Below are 17,715 nucleotides of genomic sequence, written 5' to 3'. Positions count from 1 at the left end.
GGTGCGGCATGGGAATCCTCTTGGTATCGCTCCGAGGGGCGACTTATTCTTTTTCCATCAGTGTTACCACTCCATGCACCAATAACATAGTAGAATATGAGGCCATTGGCAAGGGGATGTAGTTGTTTCTGGAAGCCGGTGCAGAGGTAGTGGAAATTTTTGGGGATTCAAAGTTGGTGACCTCTCAGCTCACGGAAGAATACATGTGTGAGAGCGAGACTCTTTATCCGATATGGGTCCAATGCCAGGAGTTGATGTCATAGTTCAGGTATATTAATTTCCACTGGATACAAAGGACTATGAACATGGAGGCTAATAGTCTGGCACAGATGGCCTCTGGGTACAAGGATATAGCCGATGGCGTCGACGTCGAGGTTTAGTTTCTAGAACTTGGTGACTGGACAGCCGATATCTTCAATTACTTGAAGGATTCGGCTCGGGGGGCATCCAGAAGGATAAGACTCAAGGCTATGAAGTATGTTCTGATAGGGGATGACATGTTCTATAGGACCTTAGAAGGACTGCTGCTCAAGTGTCTAGGGCCTTCAGAGTCAAATCGGCTCTTGCATGAGGTTCACGAGGGAGCCTACGGCATGCACCAATCGGCTCATAAGATGAAATGGCTGATTAGGCGATCGGGATATTATTGGCCGACCATGCTCGAGGATTGTTTCAAGCATTACAAAGGATGTCAGGCATGTCAGAGATTCGGGAAAATTCAGATTGTACCTGCGTCAGTAATGAATCCTATCATTAAGCCGTGGCCGTTCAGAGGTTGGGGCATGGATATGATTGGCCAGATCAACCCGCCATCCAGCTAAGGTCATTAATGGGTGTTGGCTGTCACGGATTATTTCACGAAGTGGGTGGAAGCGGTACCCATGAAATCAGTAGCAACAAAAGATGTGATTAATTTCGTGAAAGAGCACATCATCTACAGGTTCGGGATTCCTCAGACCATCACGACCGATGGAGGATCAGTCTTTATATCGGTAGAGTTCAGAAAGTTTGCCGATGACATGGGGTTCAAGCTAATCAGATCGTCCCCATACTATGCCCAGACTAATGGACAGGCTGAAGCATCCAACCAGAGCCTTATCAAGTTGATCAAGAGGAAGATCGATGAGCATCCGAGACACTGGCATGAGGTGTTATCAGAGGCGTTGTGGGCATACCGCATTTCGTGCTATGGATCTACCAAGACGTCGCCATATCATTTGGTCTATGGACAGGAGGTTGTGTTGCCGTGGGAGATAACAGCTGGGTCCAGGCGCGTTGAGTTCCAGAATGATCTATCACCTGAAGAGTACGCAGCCTTCATGAATGACAATGTGGAGGATCTCACGGAGCTGAGGCTTTGGTCACTGGAAAAGATCAAAGAGAATAAGGCCAAAGACGCTCGAGCGTACAACAAGAAGGTCAGACCAAAAGAGTTTCAGGTTGGAGATTTGGTTTGGGCGGCGGTGCTACCATTGGGAACCAATGACAAAAAGTATGGTAAATGGTCCCCCGAATTGGCACGGACCCTACAAAGTCAACCAAGCCCTACCTGGGAACGCCTACATGCTTGAGGAGTTGGATGGTGTCAAGTTCCCCGTGGCTGTCAACGGCCAACATCTCAAGAAGTACTTTTGCAAGCATGTGGGAAGGCGAGTGATGAAAAGCCGATGAGAATCATCTGGCTATATATATATATGAGGCCAACACGTTGAGTTGGCCAATAAAAAAAGAAAGGAGGCCAACACGTTGAGTTGGCCAGTAAAAAAATAATATAGCATTGAAAAATGGACCAATACAGTGAATTAGCTAAGTGATACGGGAAGACTGACCAAGTCAGCCGATGTCAACCATCGAATAAAAAGTTTGACAGAACAAGTCCAGACTTAACAAGTGGTATTACATGGACTACTAGCTCAAGAACTCCTCTATGGCACGAATTGCTCCTGCACGGACGGCGTCGGCTCGTGCTATAATTGCTTCGTCGTCCTTGTCATCGCCTGTGACGATCTGCTGGCTCAAGGTGCATATCTCTGCGAACTCCACTTGAATCTGCTTGGTTATTTCTTGGGCTTCTTGTAGGAGTTCGCAATCGAAGCTTTCTCTTCCTGGATGAGCCTCTAGGTGGTGCAGACCTTTTCCTCGAGATCGGCCAGTTCCTTCTCCAGAAGATCAAGCCGTTTGACACTATCGAAAGTATCAGCCTTGATGTCCAGAGTCGCCTTTTTCTGGTTGGGTGCTGCACACTTCTGAGCAATATCATCCCTCAGGGAAGTTTGGGAATGGCGCACCTCTATCCTCTGTTGCGCAGCTTTCACTTCTACTCAGAAGAAAGGGAGGTGGCCGACTGGCCAGAGCTTAACTCGAAGCGACTTTGGGAGCTGGGAGTCGATCGGCTCAAGAACATGCTTCAACTCGGTGGAGTCCTCGACCAAAGCGCTGATCGGAGCAGATAGTAGGCTTTTGAGGTGATGAAGCCGATCCGCAAGGTCAATCAGTTGAGGAAGCGGCGGTGTCTTTGCGCTGGGAGCAGAGAGACCCATTGATGCGAGGTCAAATGAAAGCAATCCTGAGATATCGAAGCCCTGTGAAGATAGAGGAGTTAGTTCGGAAGAAAAGTATATCGGCTGATCCAAATCGGCTTGTATGATGTTACCTGTCCCGAAGAAGCGATGGCTGGTCCAGGTGCGATTGGCTCAGTTGGGTTAGCAGCAGTAGCAGGAGCATCGGCTGTGTCCGCCTGCTCGTTACAAACCTCCATCGAAGCCTCGGGGGTCACAACTTGCTCAGTGTGAGTTTCTATTGCGGCGTCAGCTGTTGCGGTCCTCTGGCCACTGGCTTCTGTTGGAGCAACGATCGCCTCTTGCTGCTCCTGGGCTTCGGTGGTGTCATTATCGGCTTCTGAGGGTGTGATTACCTACGGCGTTGGACTCCCCACGCTGAAGGTGTCCTCGCTTGCATCCTGGGGAGAACGTCTCGATTAACCAGAGTATATGTGCTCAATGAGGAAATTTTGGAGGAAGTGGATTACCTGGTTGGTCTCGGGCTCTGATGGATCTGAGGAAGGTGGAGTTGCCTCATGATGGCTCGTTTCGTGATTACCTTTCTCTTCTTGGTTGGGACTCGGGGGGCAGTACCCCCAGAGATTGGTCTCCGCCTGGAAGCCGACTGAGGTGAGTCTGGCTGGGCTTTCATTATCACTGTCTTCATTGGCGGGGACCCCTTGCAGAAGAGAACGTCAAGAGCGGTTGGGAGGAAATGGAATGGCTCGCCATTGCTGTTCACTGGTTCTGGACCATCTTGTTGCTGTGAAAAGAATAAGCAGAGCTATTCGAATGAAGTGAAAGAAGGAGCAGAAGAGCGGGCATGCAAGTTTATTACCTCTTCCTTGGGGATCACGTACTTAGGATCGATCTGCTGAAGCAAAGGACCCAGGGCCTTCCTGAAAATGTGAGTTTTCCACATCTCCCACCAAGTGCCGAAGCCGACCGATGAGAAGGTGAAAGATAGATCGGCAGGGATGGGGATGTGGAGATCGTCGAACATACTATAGCATCTCGAGCTGGTGATGGTGTCGGGCAAATTGGCTCTGCTCTCCACCAAGTGGTGAATATGGAAGTGGGGACGGGTCTGTCCTAGGCCGAGTTGCCTGGCTGCTACGACTGGTTGGTGAGCCTCATACCCAGGTTTGATGATTCTATTGGAGGTACTCATGCCAACTGGGAGGAAGCCAGGTCAGATCATCAGGGAGTATAAATGCCGAGTGTCATCGTCATCGGCAAAATTATCCAGCCTGAATGAAACTGGATTCTCAAAATTTTTAGAATCAGCAAATGGGAAGAATAATGGGTTATCTGAGCCTGTGAAGAAGATTCTGAACCAGTTTGCTGCATCTTTTGAATTCAGTTTGCTGCCAGGTATGCTGTACAAGGCTTGGCCAAAGCTGGTGCATCTGATGGGTTTGCTGGTCTCATCTGGGAAGGAGTTATTGTCCAAGACCGGGAAATCTGGGATTTGGCGCTGAAAGTACAGATGAGCCCACAGCTAGATAAACCACCAAGGACCTCTAGTTTTGAGTTTTCTTTGGCCAAGCAGGTTCTGAGTCATCAAGTGGAGGTATCTGTAGATCTCTCCAAGGAATAATTTACCTAGGCTGATGTGATTGCCATGTGCCAGGATCTAGGCCGTTGACCGAGGGACCGGTGCCAGCCAGCGCCCCGGCAGCCTCCCAGCTCTTCGTGTTGCCTGTTGCTACTCGCCGGTAGGTTTCGACCGACAACACATTCTGGCATGCCCGGTGGTAGGCCAAAGGAAGATAGTTTTTGGTTTGAGCCAAGGAAGGGCCACAGAAGAGAAAATGTTCCAGCCAAAGATTCAGAATAGTTGTGTGTTCCTTTTCTGCCACTAGACCTTTTGTTTTCATGTGCTGGCTCATATAAGTACCCCAGTTTGTGCAGTCTGCCTTGGATGAGAGTTTGAAGGGGATGATTGGCATCCTATGGGCTGCAGGATTGGAGGATTTGATATCTTAGCCAGTTATCATTACAACATCTAACAGTGTGGGTGTCATGGGTCCATGGCCAAAGAGGAAGCAGTTCAGAGCATCAGACCAGAAATAGCCGATGGTTTTCAGCAGGTTTTCATCTTTCTCGAGTTGAGATAGCAGTAAAGAGAGAGCATCGGCTATATTAAGTTCTTGCCATAGGGGCAGGTAGACTCTTGCCACTTTGCTGTACCATGAGACCCAACCCTCTGGGAGATTTGGCCAGGCTCTTAGGCAGTCGGCCCAGGAGGTCAAGTCAATGTTTTGGCTTGCAAAGGGAATCCTATTGGCTTCGCAAGAGATCAAATCTACAGGGTCTTCATGTGTTTGCGGGCCAAGATAGAAAGACTTGGGATTAGTGGGATGCGGCAGGAGAATATCCGACACCTGAGGTTCAGTAATTCAGAAATTAATGTGGTGTTGTAATTTAATGGTTCATTAAATTCAGGAGCTTGGCGAACTGAAAGGAAATTGAGGGGAAAGGCCAAAAATTACCTTCAGGCTGTAAATCGCCATGTTCGTAGAAGGGGATTTTGCTGTCTGAATTTCGGAGATCGACATGATTCAAATCTGATGGCCTTAGGGTTTGGATTGTCCTGTGGGATTTGGATGCGCTGCTCAGATTTATGGGGCGAAGTCTCGAAGGCGTGCGTGGAGTTGGGATGTTTGTTTGAATCGAACTCAGAGTGGAAAGGGCGTCCTATCCTTATACGGGCGGTTTCCGAGTTTGAATCCTATCGGCTTTTTGAGTGTGGAAAAAACCGATGCGATGCCATCGGCTTTTTGAGGATCCCGTAAGAACACAAGTTTGCAGAAAGGGAAATTTCATTGAAAATTTGAAGTTTTTTACAATAATGAGCCGATTCGAGTACGAATTGGGCTCGGGTTCCCTACATGCCTAAGCTACTCTACCACCAGTAGGTGCCTAGGTACCTACAGTGCTTCGGGCTCCTCACCGGCGTGCTTTTGCCATCACTGTCGCCGCCGTTGCTGCTCCCGTCGTCCTCGCTGCCGCTGCTATCGGCGTTGCTTCCGCCGGCGTCGTCCTCATCACCGCCGTAGCCGCCGCCGTCGTCGCCGTCGGCGTCCTCCTCGGAGTCTTCCTCGGAGGACCGGAGGAAACGGAAGGCATTACCTGCCACCGAGTCGGATGAGGAGGAGTCGATCTCCTCCTCGGAGGAGGAGTCGACTCCATCCCAGCTGAAGGCGTCGTCTTCACTTGCCTCCAGCTCCTCCGGGAAGAGCGCCTGGAGGTTTTCCTCCTCGGTCATCGGCTCATCGGGCTTGGAGATGAGCCCGAAGTCGAACTCCTCTGCATCCCAATGCAGAGGAGCAACTGCCTTGTATGCCACAATGGGGTCGGACTCGGGGGTCGGCTCTCAGCTCTCCGGTATCGAGTCTATGGAGGAGGCCGAGAGGGTGGAAGAGGAAGAAGACGATGAGGAAGGAGAGAAGCTCGAGGCAATTGAGTTGGAGGAAGAAGAAGAGAGGATGGCCATGGTGGTGGTTTTGGGCTGTTTTACTGGCTAAAGCAAAGAGTTGTGGTGAATTTGGGCGAATTCGGGGTGAGCTTAAAAAGGCCAAGGATGGAAGATGGATCGACACTTTCACAGTTTTCGAAGAGGCCAGCCGCAGCTGACGTTTCATCTCCCGGGAAGGTTAGTGCGCTTTAATGAACAAGTAACAGGAAAATGGAGCAACGGGAAGATGGAGTAGCATAATGGTTTTGGAACTATCATTGCCAAAATCAGGGGGCATGTGTTATCGCCATAAATTAACAAGGTTAACTAATGGGCCACGAGCAAGTTGGGCTTAGTGTAGAAATTAAGGAAAAGCTTGTGAATTAGCTCCTGCGCGAGCATTTGGGCCGCATGGGCCGTGTATCTGTAAATTCAGTTAGTTTGGTTAGGGTTAAGAGTCCGGTATAGATGAGTTAGTTTAGATCGTGTCCAAGTCTACGGACTATAAATATGTACCTGTTGTTATTCGTAAAGAAGGAACCATTCGACGTTCTGCAACAACAAACTCGGCGCACCGCCACCCCTATTCTAGGGTTTCATCCAAGTAAGTGCCATGCTGCCCTGATCACATCTTGTGATCAGAGCAGCATTGTTCTTGCTTTTACTTTGGCATTGCTCATGCTGAAGCATTTTTTATGACGAGCAATGCTAGTTATTCTGGTGTTTGCAGCATGTCTTAGTAGATCTATCTCGTGTTTTCATGCTTATCATATGCAAATATCATGTTATTCATGCACGCTCGCGTTTTCGATCTTGTGCTAGTTTTCACTACTCGGAACTAGTCGTGCAGGAATAACACCTTGTTGTGTTACATTTAGTAGATCCGATCTGTTATGGTTTGCTCTTGTTTCCATAAGAGTTGATGTAATATTTGCTAGATTAAGCCTTGCAAACGGATTAGATGTTCCGGCGACGTAGTAGATGCTTTACTTTAGTCTTAATGGAGATTGTTCCGGGAATCGGCTCTTACTATTTCTTAGGCCTCCATTCTGGTTAAGGTTTAGCCATCTATCACGTTCGTTAGGCCTATTCACGTGCAGGATGTTCCGATCTAGCAGTGAAGCTTTTATTGTTGTAGATTGGGTTAATTGAATGTAATTACAGCAAGTTATTACAGTCACATGCTTTATTTAAAAATATCTGGATATCTAGATCTGATCTGACACCGAGACTTGATCGGCTATTTAAAGCCGATGCAAGAGTCGTCCCGGGGAGCCGATCACGGCTCGGACTAATGTTTACACGTGTTTATGCATGCAGGCTAATCTCTTAAACACGTTTTGCACCTTCCTGACCAGGTATAGGTCAGGTGGCACGCCCTGCGACTCCGGAAGCTAAAGGCGTGTGCCAGGATCTGGGCCGTTGACAGAGGGACCGGTGCCAGCCAGCGCCCCGGCAGCCTCCCGGCTCTTCGTGTTGTCTGTCGCTGCTCGCCGGTGGGTTTCGACCGACAACAATCATTGATGGACAAGTTCAAGAGCTTAATAATAGATTTGATGAGGTAAACATAGAGCTACTTATATGCATGGCATCATTCAGTCCAACCAATTCATTTGCTGCTTTTAATGCTGAGAATATGATTAAGCTTGCTAAGTTATATCCTCGTGACTTTGAATTTGAAGAAATGAACCAACTTCCTTTTCAACTGAACTGATATACCAATGATTTGAGGAATGATGACAACTTCAAAAATTTGAGAAGTCTAGCAGAGTTATCTATGATGCTAGTTAAAGAAGGAAAGGTTTCTCGATAAGATATTGTTTACAAACTTCTCAAATTGGTGCTACTTGTCCCAGTTGCAATTGCTGGTGTTGAGAGGATCTTTTCTATAATGAACTTTGTCAAAAACAAGCTAAGAAGCAAGATGGGGCAGAAATTTTTGAATGGTTGCTTGGTCACTTTCATTGAAAGGGAATTCTTCTTGCAAGCTAAGGATCAGGGCATCATCTCTTATTTTCAAAGCATTAAGGATCAAAAAGTTAAACTGTAGGCTGAAATTTGTAAGCTTTCTTAACATTTTGCTGTTTTATCCTCTATTTATTTTACATGTTGCAACTTGGATGTGATCATTTAGTACATCTATTATCTCCGTGTCGAACAATTTCAAGTTATGTTATGGTAAATGCTATGATTTTGATACTTAATTATGTGCTATGAATATATACTTTAGGTTGCCAAAAAAATTTCACCCTTTGAAAATTTTGAATACCCAAGCCTCAAATCCTGAGCCCGAGTAGGTGACCATAGCTGATGTTGGAACCAGCGATGAAAGTTCCTATCACTGAAGGTTTGGAATGCAAACCGGTTGTGAAAGTTGAAATGACCATCACCGCCGGTTCAGTTGTTGACACCAAAATTTGATAATTTTTTTGCCAATGGAGTTTACACAAGGATGCCGGTGATTTGATGAATATTGGGGACGGCGGATTCCAGGATGCATGATTGTGATTTTGAAGGATTAAGTAGGTCAAGTATTCAGATGCATATATTGGAGATGCTCCTAGATGGAATCTTAAATGGATACGAGCACATGTTTCGTTGGGCAAGCGTTGATCCCGCGAAAGCCATGGAGGTGTGTTCGTTCATTATTAAACAACCTGAAATGCCAATCGGTGTCAATAAGTTGTACCGACAACAAAAATGCTTACTATATTATGTATAAAAATCAACTTACTTGAATTTGAGTCTACCGATACATTGGTAGCAATGAGAAAATTGTTTTCTATACTAGTAGATATCAGTAGCTCATCGTTGGCTTCATTATTTCCCGTGAAAATGTGTAGGAATGCAATACGACTAAATTGGGGAAAAAAATATTGCGAAGTTAAACAAATAGTAACATATTAAACTTTGTTGTGTAATTAATAAAAAGCACACCTATCATCTTTTAAAGTTAGCTCCCTAATCCCATTGGGAAAGAATGTATCATGATCCAGGGGCCCAACGTCAGCAACGACACCAATCACATCAACATAAGAATGATTAGGATGGCTAAAGGCTTCGTCCAATGATATGAATGTAGCTGTTGAGATTGACATGGTGTGCGATGTAGAACAGACCATTCAGTTACACGGGGAACTTATTATATATGACACATAAAAATATACAAACAATTCAACAATTCATGATTGATGTGGCATAGGCAAGAATGCTTACATGCTTACCCGTAGAGGGGTGGAGTAGCACTTGGTGCAGAAGAAAAAAGTCCAAACTAAATGAGAACATGGTAATGCGATGATGTATTGTGTTCTTTGGAGGGAGGCTGGCATTGGCCTATATAGACCCGCATGCATTTAGATCAACTTGACTTGCATGGTTTAACTATGGTGCATCTTGACTCGCATGCATCTATGCATCTTGACTTGCATGCAGTGGACATCTTAACTTGCGAGCATCTATGCATCTTGACTTGCATGCAGTGGATTGTAAGCGATCACCCGAGAATGCATCCATTCGCTTGGACTTAATCTTGCATGCCTGATGACTAATTCGGTCGCTGATCTGAGTTGGACTTGATCAAATCTATATTGCTGACGAAGTGGAGTGTAGGTTGTCCTCTAAGAACGCATGCATTCACTTGGACTTAATCTTCTATTGTTGAACCTAATCAAATCTATGGCGGGATGAACTTGCCGAGAATAAAGCATGGATCTTGTGGTGAATGAATTACGGAAATGGTAATTAAAATATAACTTAAGACGATGATTAAGAAAATGGTAAAAATTGTCACAATACATATGAAGCTCTATCCTTCTAATCTACTTATAGTAAAATAAGAACAAATTAAGACGACAATTGGTGATCAGAACACGGTAATTTTGATCTCACACATAAAACATGACGTATAGGCTACTAAAAGTATTCCCAACACTTGTCAAGGAATCTATTGATAAACCTGATATCCATGAATTTATTAACCACTGACTAATGCAAGTCTACAAAAGTTTCAAATACATCAAATGTTAGTTTTTTTGAAAAATAAAATTTTTATGTGTGTTGTTGGTCCTCACCTCGCAGATCATATGTTAACCGATGAGTAGGATTGAATCCAAGAGTCGTGTGATCTAATGTCTCCAGACACCCTGTTCAAACATGACAAGTCCATACAGATTAATAAACACACTATATGCTGGTGGTGCAATAGTATTTTTATTTTGTACATATAAGTTTAATTGTAGAAGTCTCAACAATTTTCAAATTGAGTTAATATATTCTATATGTAAAATGAATTTCTACATGGTTATTGAAATTAATTCCAAATTGAACTATGCGTGCTTCTAATAAGATACATAAAATTGCATAAAAATGTATTTAGGTTCATATATTCTATTCTAGCCAATGTATGAAAAATCCAATTGTATTATATGGACAATTAATTCTCCAAATTACAACATAATAATTGCAAAAATATTTAAATTAGGTCAAAAAATTCTACAAATTTACATGACAATATATATTTGGTGAATAAGCTTGTGATTAAAATATTAAAGAATTTTAATTAAGTCGGACCATACATTGTTCGCAAAATTGATACATCTCTTACATAGTTTTTTATAACTCAAGTCAAACTTTGAGATTTGAATATCTCATAATATTTTGTACTCACCTTAAATTTGGACACAACCTTATATGTACCAGAAAATATGAAATTACATCACTAAATATTATGCAAAACATATATTTATATTCTCCACTCAGGTGGAAGAATACAAGCCATACGTAAAAATCCACATAATAGAAATTATCATACAAAAAATGACATTAAAAGAAAGATCATGATTTCAGAAAAAATCAGGAAAAAGAACCAACAAATTTAGAGTTCATATAAGGGAGAAATACCAAATACAAGTTTTAATCACCGATTAAAAAGAGAAAGATGAACTATGCATGTGTTCTTTTATAGAGTGTACTTTTCCCTCTAATAAGAAAATTGTTTATAGAGTGTACTCTTACCTAATATTCACAAGCATGGTTATAGCTCAATGGTTCAAGTCCATGTTGCCGTTTGTAGGGTCTTAGGTTCGATTTTTGGTTTAAGAATCTTTTTGTTCTCCATCTTATTTTAGCTCATTGTATAGGATAGAGATTCAACAATTTTTTGTACTCACTACAGGAAACCCGAAAACTTTCGGCGGCTAATTTAATTTTCGGCGGCCAGAGGGCGGCCGCCGAAAGTTTGCCGTCAAAAATTAATGCACAACTTTCAGCGGCTTGCTTGGGCCGCCGAAAATAGACTTAATTTCGGCGGCCCACGCAAGCCGCCGAAAGTTGTGCAGTAATTTTCAGCGGCCGCCCTCTAACCATCGAAAATGGTTATTTTCGGTGGCCCTACACGAAAACCGTCAAAAATAGACCACTTGCTTTCGGTGGCCCTCCTCGGTTGCCGAAAGTTAATACAGTGGCCTTGTTTGGATGCGCGCTAGAATCCTAGCGCTAGCGCTAGAAGAGAATCTTTCCCGCACGAAGGATTGAATGAAGTCTATTTGCAAAATCTTTTTAGGGATGAGTGTAATTTTTCACGACGAATCTAATAACGGTAATTAATCGATGATTTGTTACAGTACCGTCCTCTAATCGCGCGGTCAAAGGCCTCATTAGATTCTTCAGAGTCACTAGCGCGGGGTTTTGGAGTTGGTTTTGTAAACTGATTTTATTTGACACCGTAATAAACGATAAAAGTGTCACTATTCACTAGCGCGCTAAAAACAAACGGGCCAGTTGTCCTCAAAACCAGGTACTTTGCGCCGCCGCTCGAGGACCTGCGCCGCGCCGCCGCCCGCCACACGCCGCACGCCGCACGCCGCCGCCCTGCGCCGCGCCGCCCGCCACCGCCTACTCCCCAGCTCCCTGGTCCGGTCGCCCTCCGTCGCCTACTCCCCTCCCACTCAATCCCCACCAACGGCTGGCCGAGCAATGGCGCACACAGTGGAGCCGAGATCCCCCCGCTGAGCGAGCCAGCGGATCCCCGGATCCGCGCCGCCGGCCGTCCGTCCCGCAGGTGAGCTAGCTTGCTCGCTCCCTTCTCACCCCCCTCGGAGTGCCGCTAGTCCCCGATCCCCATGAAATGCTGCGCCGATTTCAGGCACTCGAGCTTGCTTGGCTGCTTTTCCAGATTCATCAAAAGTGGCAATTAATTATGTACTTTGTCTTGCAGTTAAGAAACTAATTCAATCAACTAATGCTGTTTATTTTTATTAAGGTACTAGTTTTATACCCATTGTCATCCTGTTAGACATTTCTTTTGCGTGATGTTTGCTCATTTAATGGCATTTTCTATAGACATGGGGTAACACATAGCACAAAACTTGAACGCAGCCATTTTCTGCATTTTTAATTTCAGATGTTCTCTTGTTATGTGACCACTGTTCGAATCTATAGAGTTTGGACCTTCTGTGCATGTGCACTACGTTCAATAATTGGCACAACTGCACAGCCATGCTATGTCTTGCTAAATACTTATTGCATTTCTTCTGCTGGGATATAGCAATGTCTTTTCATATAGGTGGCTTATAAGGAACTTATCAGTATCTTTCAGTTGTAATATACTAATATCTGCCTTTGTCTTGCCAATCCATCTCACACTCTGCTAGTTAATAGTTGAGATCTGCCTTTTCATCTACCCTCTATTGGTCAGATTCCTTGCAGCCTTTATTTAAGCATGTGGAGTCAGGATCAGAGATCCGTGAGAAGATTATTTGTTTTCTAAGAGACAAGGTACATACCTGTCAGGATCTTGATTCACAATTCAATGTAAGTAGCAATCTAAACAGTATTGGAACTAAATTTACTGTATGTTGATATTTAATGTTACCTGAGCTTCTTATATTGAAGTTCAACCATGTGAACTTGAGCTATGCTTGGGGAAATTTTAAAATACTTAATCATTGCACTGAAGGTACTGATTGTACATTTACATTGCTAACTTGCATCCAGCTAATACCTCGAGATTTTACTTGAGGGGGGATGGAGGCCACAAGTGGAATTATTGGGAGAATATGGGGGAAATCACTTATATCAAGGGGTCAGTGGTCACCAAATTGAGTCAAAGGAAAAAAACAATTGCTGCTGTTTGGAGATAATAATCCTAGATTTCTTTGTTAACTAAGTTGGATATTTACCAGCCGACTGTGATATTTGAATTGTCTGATATAGCTCTCAGAACTTGTCGTGTTTTAGCCTTTTGCTTGTCAGCTATCTCTGCTGCAACTTCCTAACACTGGCTGTGTGCATCCTATGATGCAGCATTTAGAACATGGTTCCATGGTTTGAAAAATTAAGCATCCTGTGAATATCGTGTCCTAAATTGGATTACATGATCTGCAGAGAGGTGCATCAAGCAGCAAGTTCTTAATTACTTTGTCAAGCAAATTGTTCCAGCTTTTGAGAAGGTAAGCTTCTCCACTTGTACTTTGCTCTCTCTAAGTCATAAGTAGAAGTGCATGCATTTCCTTGAAACGCCGTGACAACAGGGTGGGGCATTGCATATCTTTGTTGACTTCATATTTTCATGCTGAACAAAGAATGCTTTAATGTCTTTCTTTCATGTTTGGTCTAGCTACATAATCATCATGAAATCTCTAGTTTCTATTTGACCCATCACAGCTCCTATTTACTATATTTTGTTGTCTAAGTCCACTTTGTCCAGTCAGTTTCCTAGATCTATCAGTTGGATCATTTTTTTATGAAGTGAAATTACTGCTGCTTATCTTTTTTTGTGCACATTCAACATTAAATTGCTTACCCTCTAACGAAAGCTAACATGGATAAATTTGAAGCATTTGAGCAAAGTTTTTATTTCGACATGCTATGTTTATTTCAGATTCCTGAAGAAAAGAAACTGGATTTGCTCAAGACTAATGCTGCAAGTTCACCATATGCTGCAGCACAAGATTCTGTACAATTACAACACTGTTATATCTTTGTTGATTATAAATGACTCTATGTAGAACTTTGATGTGTTTTTATATGGCTGCCTATAACTTGAGGTCATGTTGTAACTTGTTGTATATGATTGTACTATGTTGTATAATTTTTCTGTAATTTTTTCTATATTTTTGGTGCTTTATATAATTTTTTTGAGTTATTTATTTTTTTTAATAAAAAAATTAATTATTTTTGGCGATTTTACTGTAGCCCCAAAATTAGGCATTATTTTCGGCGGTTTTATTGTAGCCACCCAAAATTAAGCGCCCCGAGTGAATTTTCGGCGGCCTCCAAAAACGGTAGAAAATTAGCTTATTTTCGACGGTTTGCCGCCAAAAATAAGCTTATTTTTTGCTTTATTTGGGCGGTTACCGCCGAAAATAAGCCTAAGCCGCTGAAAATAAGCTATTTGCAGTGGGAAAGGCTTATTTTTGGCGGTTTTTTGCCGCCGAAAGTTTCCTGTTTTGCTGTAGTGACTCATTGGATAAGCGGAGGTGACCCATCACTCATCAGCTAACCGATTGGCTGGTGATTTTAGAATGACTCGAGGTTGAGCTCAAAGTTGAAGTCATTTATATAGATTAGGTTAGGATCAGAAATTTTAACTATGGATAATCAGTAACATACAACGACACATACGCACACCTTCGGTTGCTCTAAGCTCGGCAGGGTAGCTAGGACGTCCTCAAACGCCATGGAGATGAGAGGAACATCATATTGAGGTTAGAAAAGATTAAAACAAAGAAAAGGTAAAAAATATAAAAAGATGTATATCTGATCGATTGGATACCTCAATCGGCCGTGGCCCTTTATATTTATAGGGTGGGGAGGTTTTGCACCATAAGAAATCCTTTTTACAGATCCAAATCTAAGAAAATCTCAAGTTTCCTTCGGACTTCAAATGGACCGGTCAGACTGCTCAATTAGAACGGTGAGACCGCTCAATTAGACTACAGTTTCAGGGCTTAAACTCGGAGTATCCGGGCTAATGTTCAGACGTTCGAACATTCGTCAAGAGTATCTGGCCTTAAATCCGGAGTATCCAGGTTTCCTAAATTGTCTGCCAATTTTGGTCGTCAATATATGCCCTCCTGTTTTTTTGGCAAAACTCTGCATGCCAAAAAATAACCTTCTAGACCAAAATTATCTAAGGACAATGATGAATAATACATCGGCCATATATTTGTGCTAAGAGTGATAAAAAATTATCGGCCTTGACTTGCAAACTCTTTGTGGATGCTGTTGTAGCCGAAACAAGATCCTAGCAAGTACAACATGCATGAAACTACTATTTTTGGCTTTTATACATCTGAGTTTATTTTAATAACTAAATTTTTGACACAGCCATGATGGCCAATTATATAAGTCATAACTCCTTGGTAAAGCGTAAGTAGAATGTTGATAGTCATAATAGGCGTTCCATGGTATATGCATCGACGAAATAAATGATGGAGACCAATGCGATAATCGTTGATGCCTTTTCACCCTTGGTGATGAAGAGTTTTTGTTTTACTCCCTTCAAGCCCATTGTTTTGCTTTTGGTCAGCACTATTTTGATATTTATTTAGGAGTTCATCAAAAGTAGGCTTCTTCTTCATCACCTAGCTCCTTGACGTGACACTTTGAGTTCTACCAATTTTTTGGTATAACCAGTCAGACTAGTTTGGACACCGCTGAGACCGGTTCCATCAGAACCAATCGTTTTGAGATCATCTTGCCCCCCAACCGAACTTGTTTCCTGTTCAGCTATATTACTTGAAGCAAGATTACCATTGGGGACAATTTTATCAACAGGAGTAGCTGATACTTCTTCAATAGTCAGCTTTTCAATCTCTTGTGTCAAATCTAAATTTTTATTTAATAATCTCCCATCTTTCTTGACACGATAGACTTGTTTAGTTTCCTTTATGTTTCTTTTTCTGCACAAACTGATTTTTATGATCAAAACGGTCGTTGCTGGCTGGTGATGACTTATTAATTACCGGCTCTTATAGGTAATATAATCTGAACAAAAATATTTAGGAGGAAATGGCATATATGAATTAAAAGAACATGGTAGACAAAAAAAAGGCATGCTAATATAATGACCACGTGGTATATGCATAGATGATCCATGGTATGGAAATGGCATTGTCATAGGAGAATAATTTCATTGCTGATTCTGATGATGGAACTTCTGTTTTGGAGTAAATTTTGGTTGCTTGGAATTTTTAGGCCGACTTGCATCATTACTTTGTTTTTTGGACATAGCCGGAAGCTCTCCATTAATATTCTTCAGCTTTTCCTTTTGATAATTTCCACAGCCTTTGGCTTTGACTATTTTCCAAACACCAATTTCTGGTTGTTTGAGTTTAACCATCTTAGTTTTGAATTTAGTGCGGGAAACCCTGGAAGAGACGGTTAGACCAGTCTTGGAACTGATTGGACCGATTGGAGCACAACCAGCACCTTTGCCTTTGTTTTGTTGCCCCCGAGCGTAAAAGTACTGGATATAGTTTCTGTGCTCTTTTTAAGGGGTTTTAGGTCGACAAATTCGGCTTGGGACGGCCGAATTTTATCTTGACCAACAACATTAGACAAAGTTTCGCAAGCATTACTAGTCGGCTTTTCAATAGCCGATTTTTGAATAACACGAATTGCAACTAAACTATCTTCTTTATCAATAAAATACTTGACAAAACCAGACAAAACATCAGATAAAGTACCTGAGGATTACATCTCTATCAATATGTCCATGGTGGATGGTAGCTGCAACTCCTTTATCTTAACGACACCTTGCTTTGTTGTACGGCAAAAATAGACCTTCCACTGCTCTGTCAGATTCTCGCGGATACTCCTCAAGTAGTTTTTCATATGATATTGTATTGCTAGGTTTGACAAATTGGCCCTGATAGCTTGATTCTCGTTTCCCAGCGAAGTCGCCAAAAAATATGTTGATGCTAAAATGCGTCGGCGCACAAGCACATCACGTGCACCTAACATAAAGGCTCCTTGCAGCGGCTCTACGAGAGCCGGTTAGACCGATTTGGTGGCCGGTCAGACCGCTTTTGTTGGGGAGCCCGATGAAGATCCAACGAACACTCATTCGAGAGGTGCCCCGTCAGGGCAAGTGCACCTTGGGTTGCCCTAGGCTTAGCAGGCTAGCTAGAACGTCATCAAACGCCATAGAGATGAGAGAAGAATAGCATATTGAGGTTCGAAAAGATTAAGGCAAAGAAAAGGTAAAAAAGATAAAAAAGATGTGTATTTGATCGATTGATACCTCAATCAGCCGTTGCCCTTTATATTTATAGAGTGGGATGGTCTTGTCCCGCAAGAAATCTTATTTATAAATCCAAAAATCTAAAAAAAATCTCTAATTTCCTTCGGACTTCAAACGGACTGGTGAGACCGCTCAATTAGACCGGTGAGGCCGCTCAATTAGACTGCAGTTTCATGGCTTAAACCCGGAGTATCTGGGCTGATGTTCGGACATCTGAACATTCGTCCAGAGCATGCGGCCTTAAATCCAGAGTATCCGGGTTTCCTGAACTGGCTGCCAATTTTGATTGTCAACAAAAAACCAATTCTATCAATTAGGGCAGGTGCAATGGTGCCTAGTCAGCTCTCTATAAGAAATCCATGTCAGCAGGTATCCTATGTGGCAAGCAATTAAATGAAGAGAGAGAGTTGTGCTATCTATGGACCTGGCGAGAGCCGATACGTAAAAAACGAGGCTGTATCGAGAGCTTA

The 17,715-nt window shown here is 43.0% G+C and overlaps 2 protein-coding genes and 1 long non-coding RNA gene across 11 annotated transcripts; 2 read left to right on the top strand and 1 right to left on the bottom strand.

Annotated features, from left to right (window-relative positions):
* Positions 1-5,448: 5,448 nt before the first annotated feature.
* On the bottom strand, positions 5,449-5,811 carry LOC120645636 (zinc finger CCHC domain-containing protein 10-like). Its single transcript, XM_039922408.1, has one exon. The coding sequence runs from the start codon at positions 5,809-5,811 to the stop codon at positions 5,449-5,451; it is 363 nt and encodes a 120-aa protein (XP_039778342.1).
* A 1,508-nt stretch (positions 5,812-7,319) lies between these two features.
* LOC120646265 lies at positions 7,320-8,243 on the top strand. Its single transcript, XR_005664343.1, has 2 exons — positions 7,320-7,561; positions 7,857-8,243. It is a non-coding gene; the product is annotated as an uncharacterized LOC120646265 (long non-coding RNA).
* Positions 8,244-11,801: 3,558 nt separating this feature from the next.
* LOC120644434 (apoptosis inhibitor 5-like protein API5) lies at positions 11,802-14,130 on the top strand. 9 transcript variants are annotated; one of them, XR_005663753.1, is made up of 5 exons: positions 11,830-12,058; positions 12,215-12,259; positions 12,695-12,810; positions 13,384-13,448; positions 13,880-14,130. XR_005663753.1 is itself a non-coding variant. In XM_039921058.1 (4 exons), exons 2-4 carry the CDS (start codon positions 13,024-13,026, stop codon positions 13,994-13,996), a joined length of 240 nt encoding a protein of 79 aa, XP_039776992.1. In that variant the 5' UTR covers positions 11,830-12,058; positions 12,695-13,023; the 3' UTR covers positions 13,997-14,130. The 9 variants fall into 9 exon arrangements, 3 of the variants coding, with proteins under 3 accessions (XP_039776992.1, XP_039776993.1, XP_039776994.1); XR_005663755.1 differs by lacking the exon at positions 12,215-12,259 and having other exon boundaries at positions 11,802-12,058; positions 12,695-12,774; XR_005663751.1 differs by lacking the exon at positions 12,215-12,259.
* The last annotated feature ends 3,585 nt before the right edge of the window (positions 14,131-17,715 follow it).

The sequence above is a fragment of the Panicum virgatum genome, chromosome 8K (genome assembly GCF_016808335.1).
Source record: "Panicum virgatum strain AP13 chromosome 8K, P.virgatum_v5, whole genome shotgun sequence".
Taxonomy (NCBI): domain Eukaryota; kingdom Viridiplantae; phylum Streptophyta; class Magnoliopsida; order Poales; family Poaceae; genus Panicum; species Panicum virgatum.
This window is presented reverse-complemented; position numbering and strand designations above follow the sequence as displayed.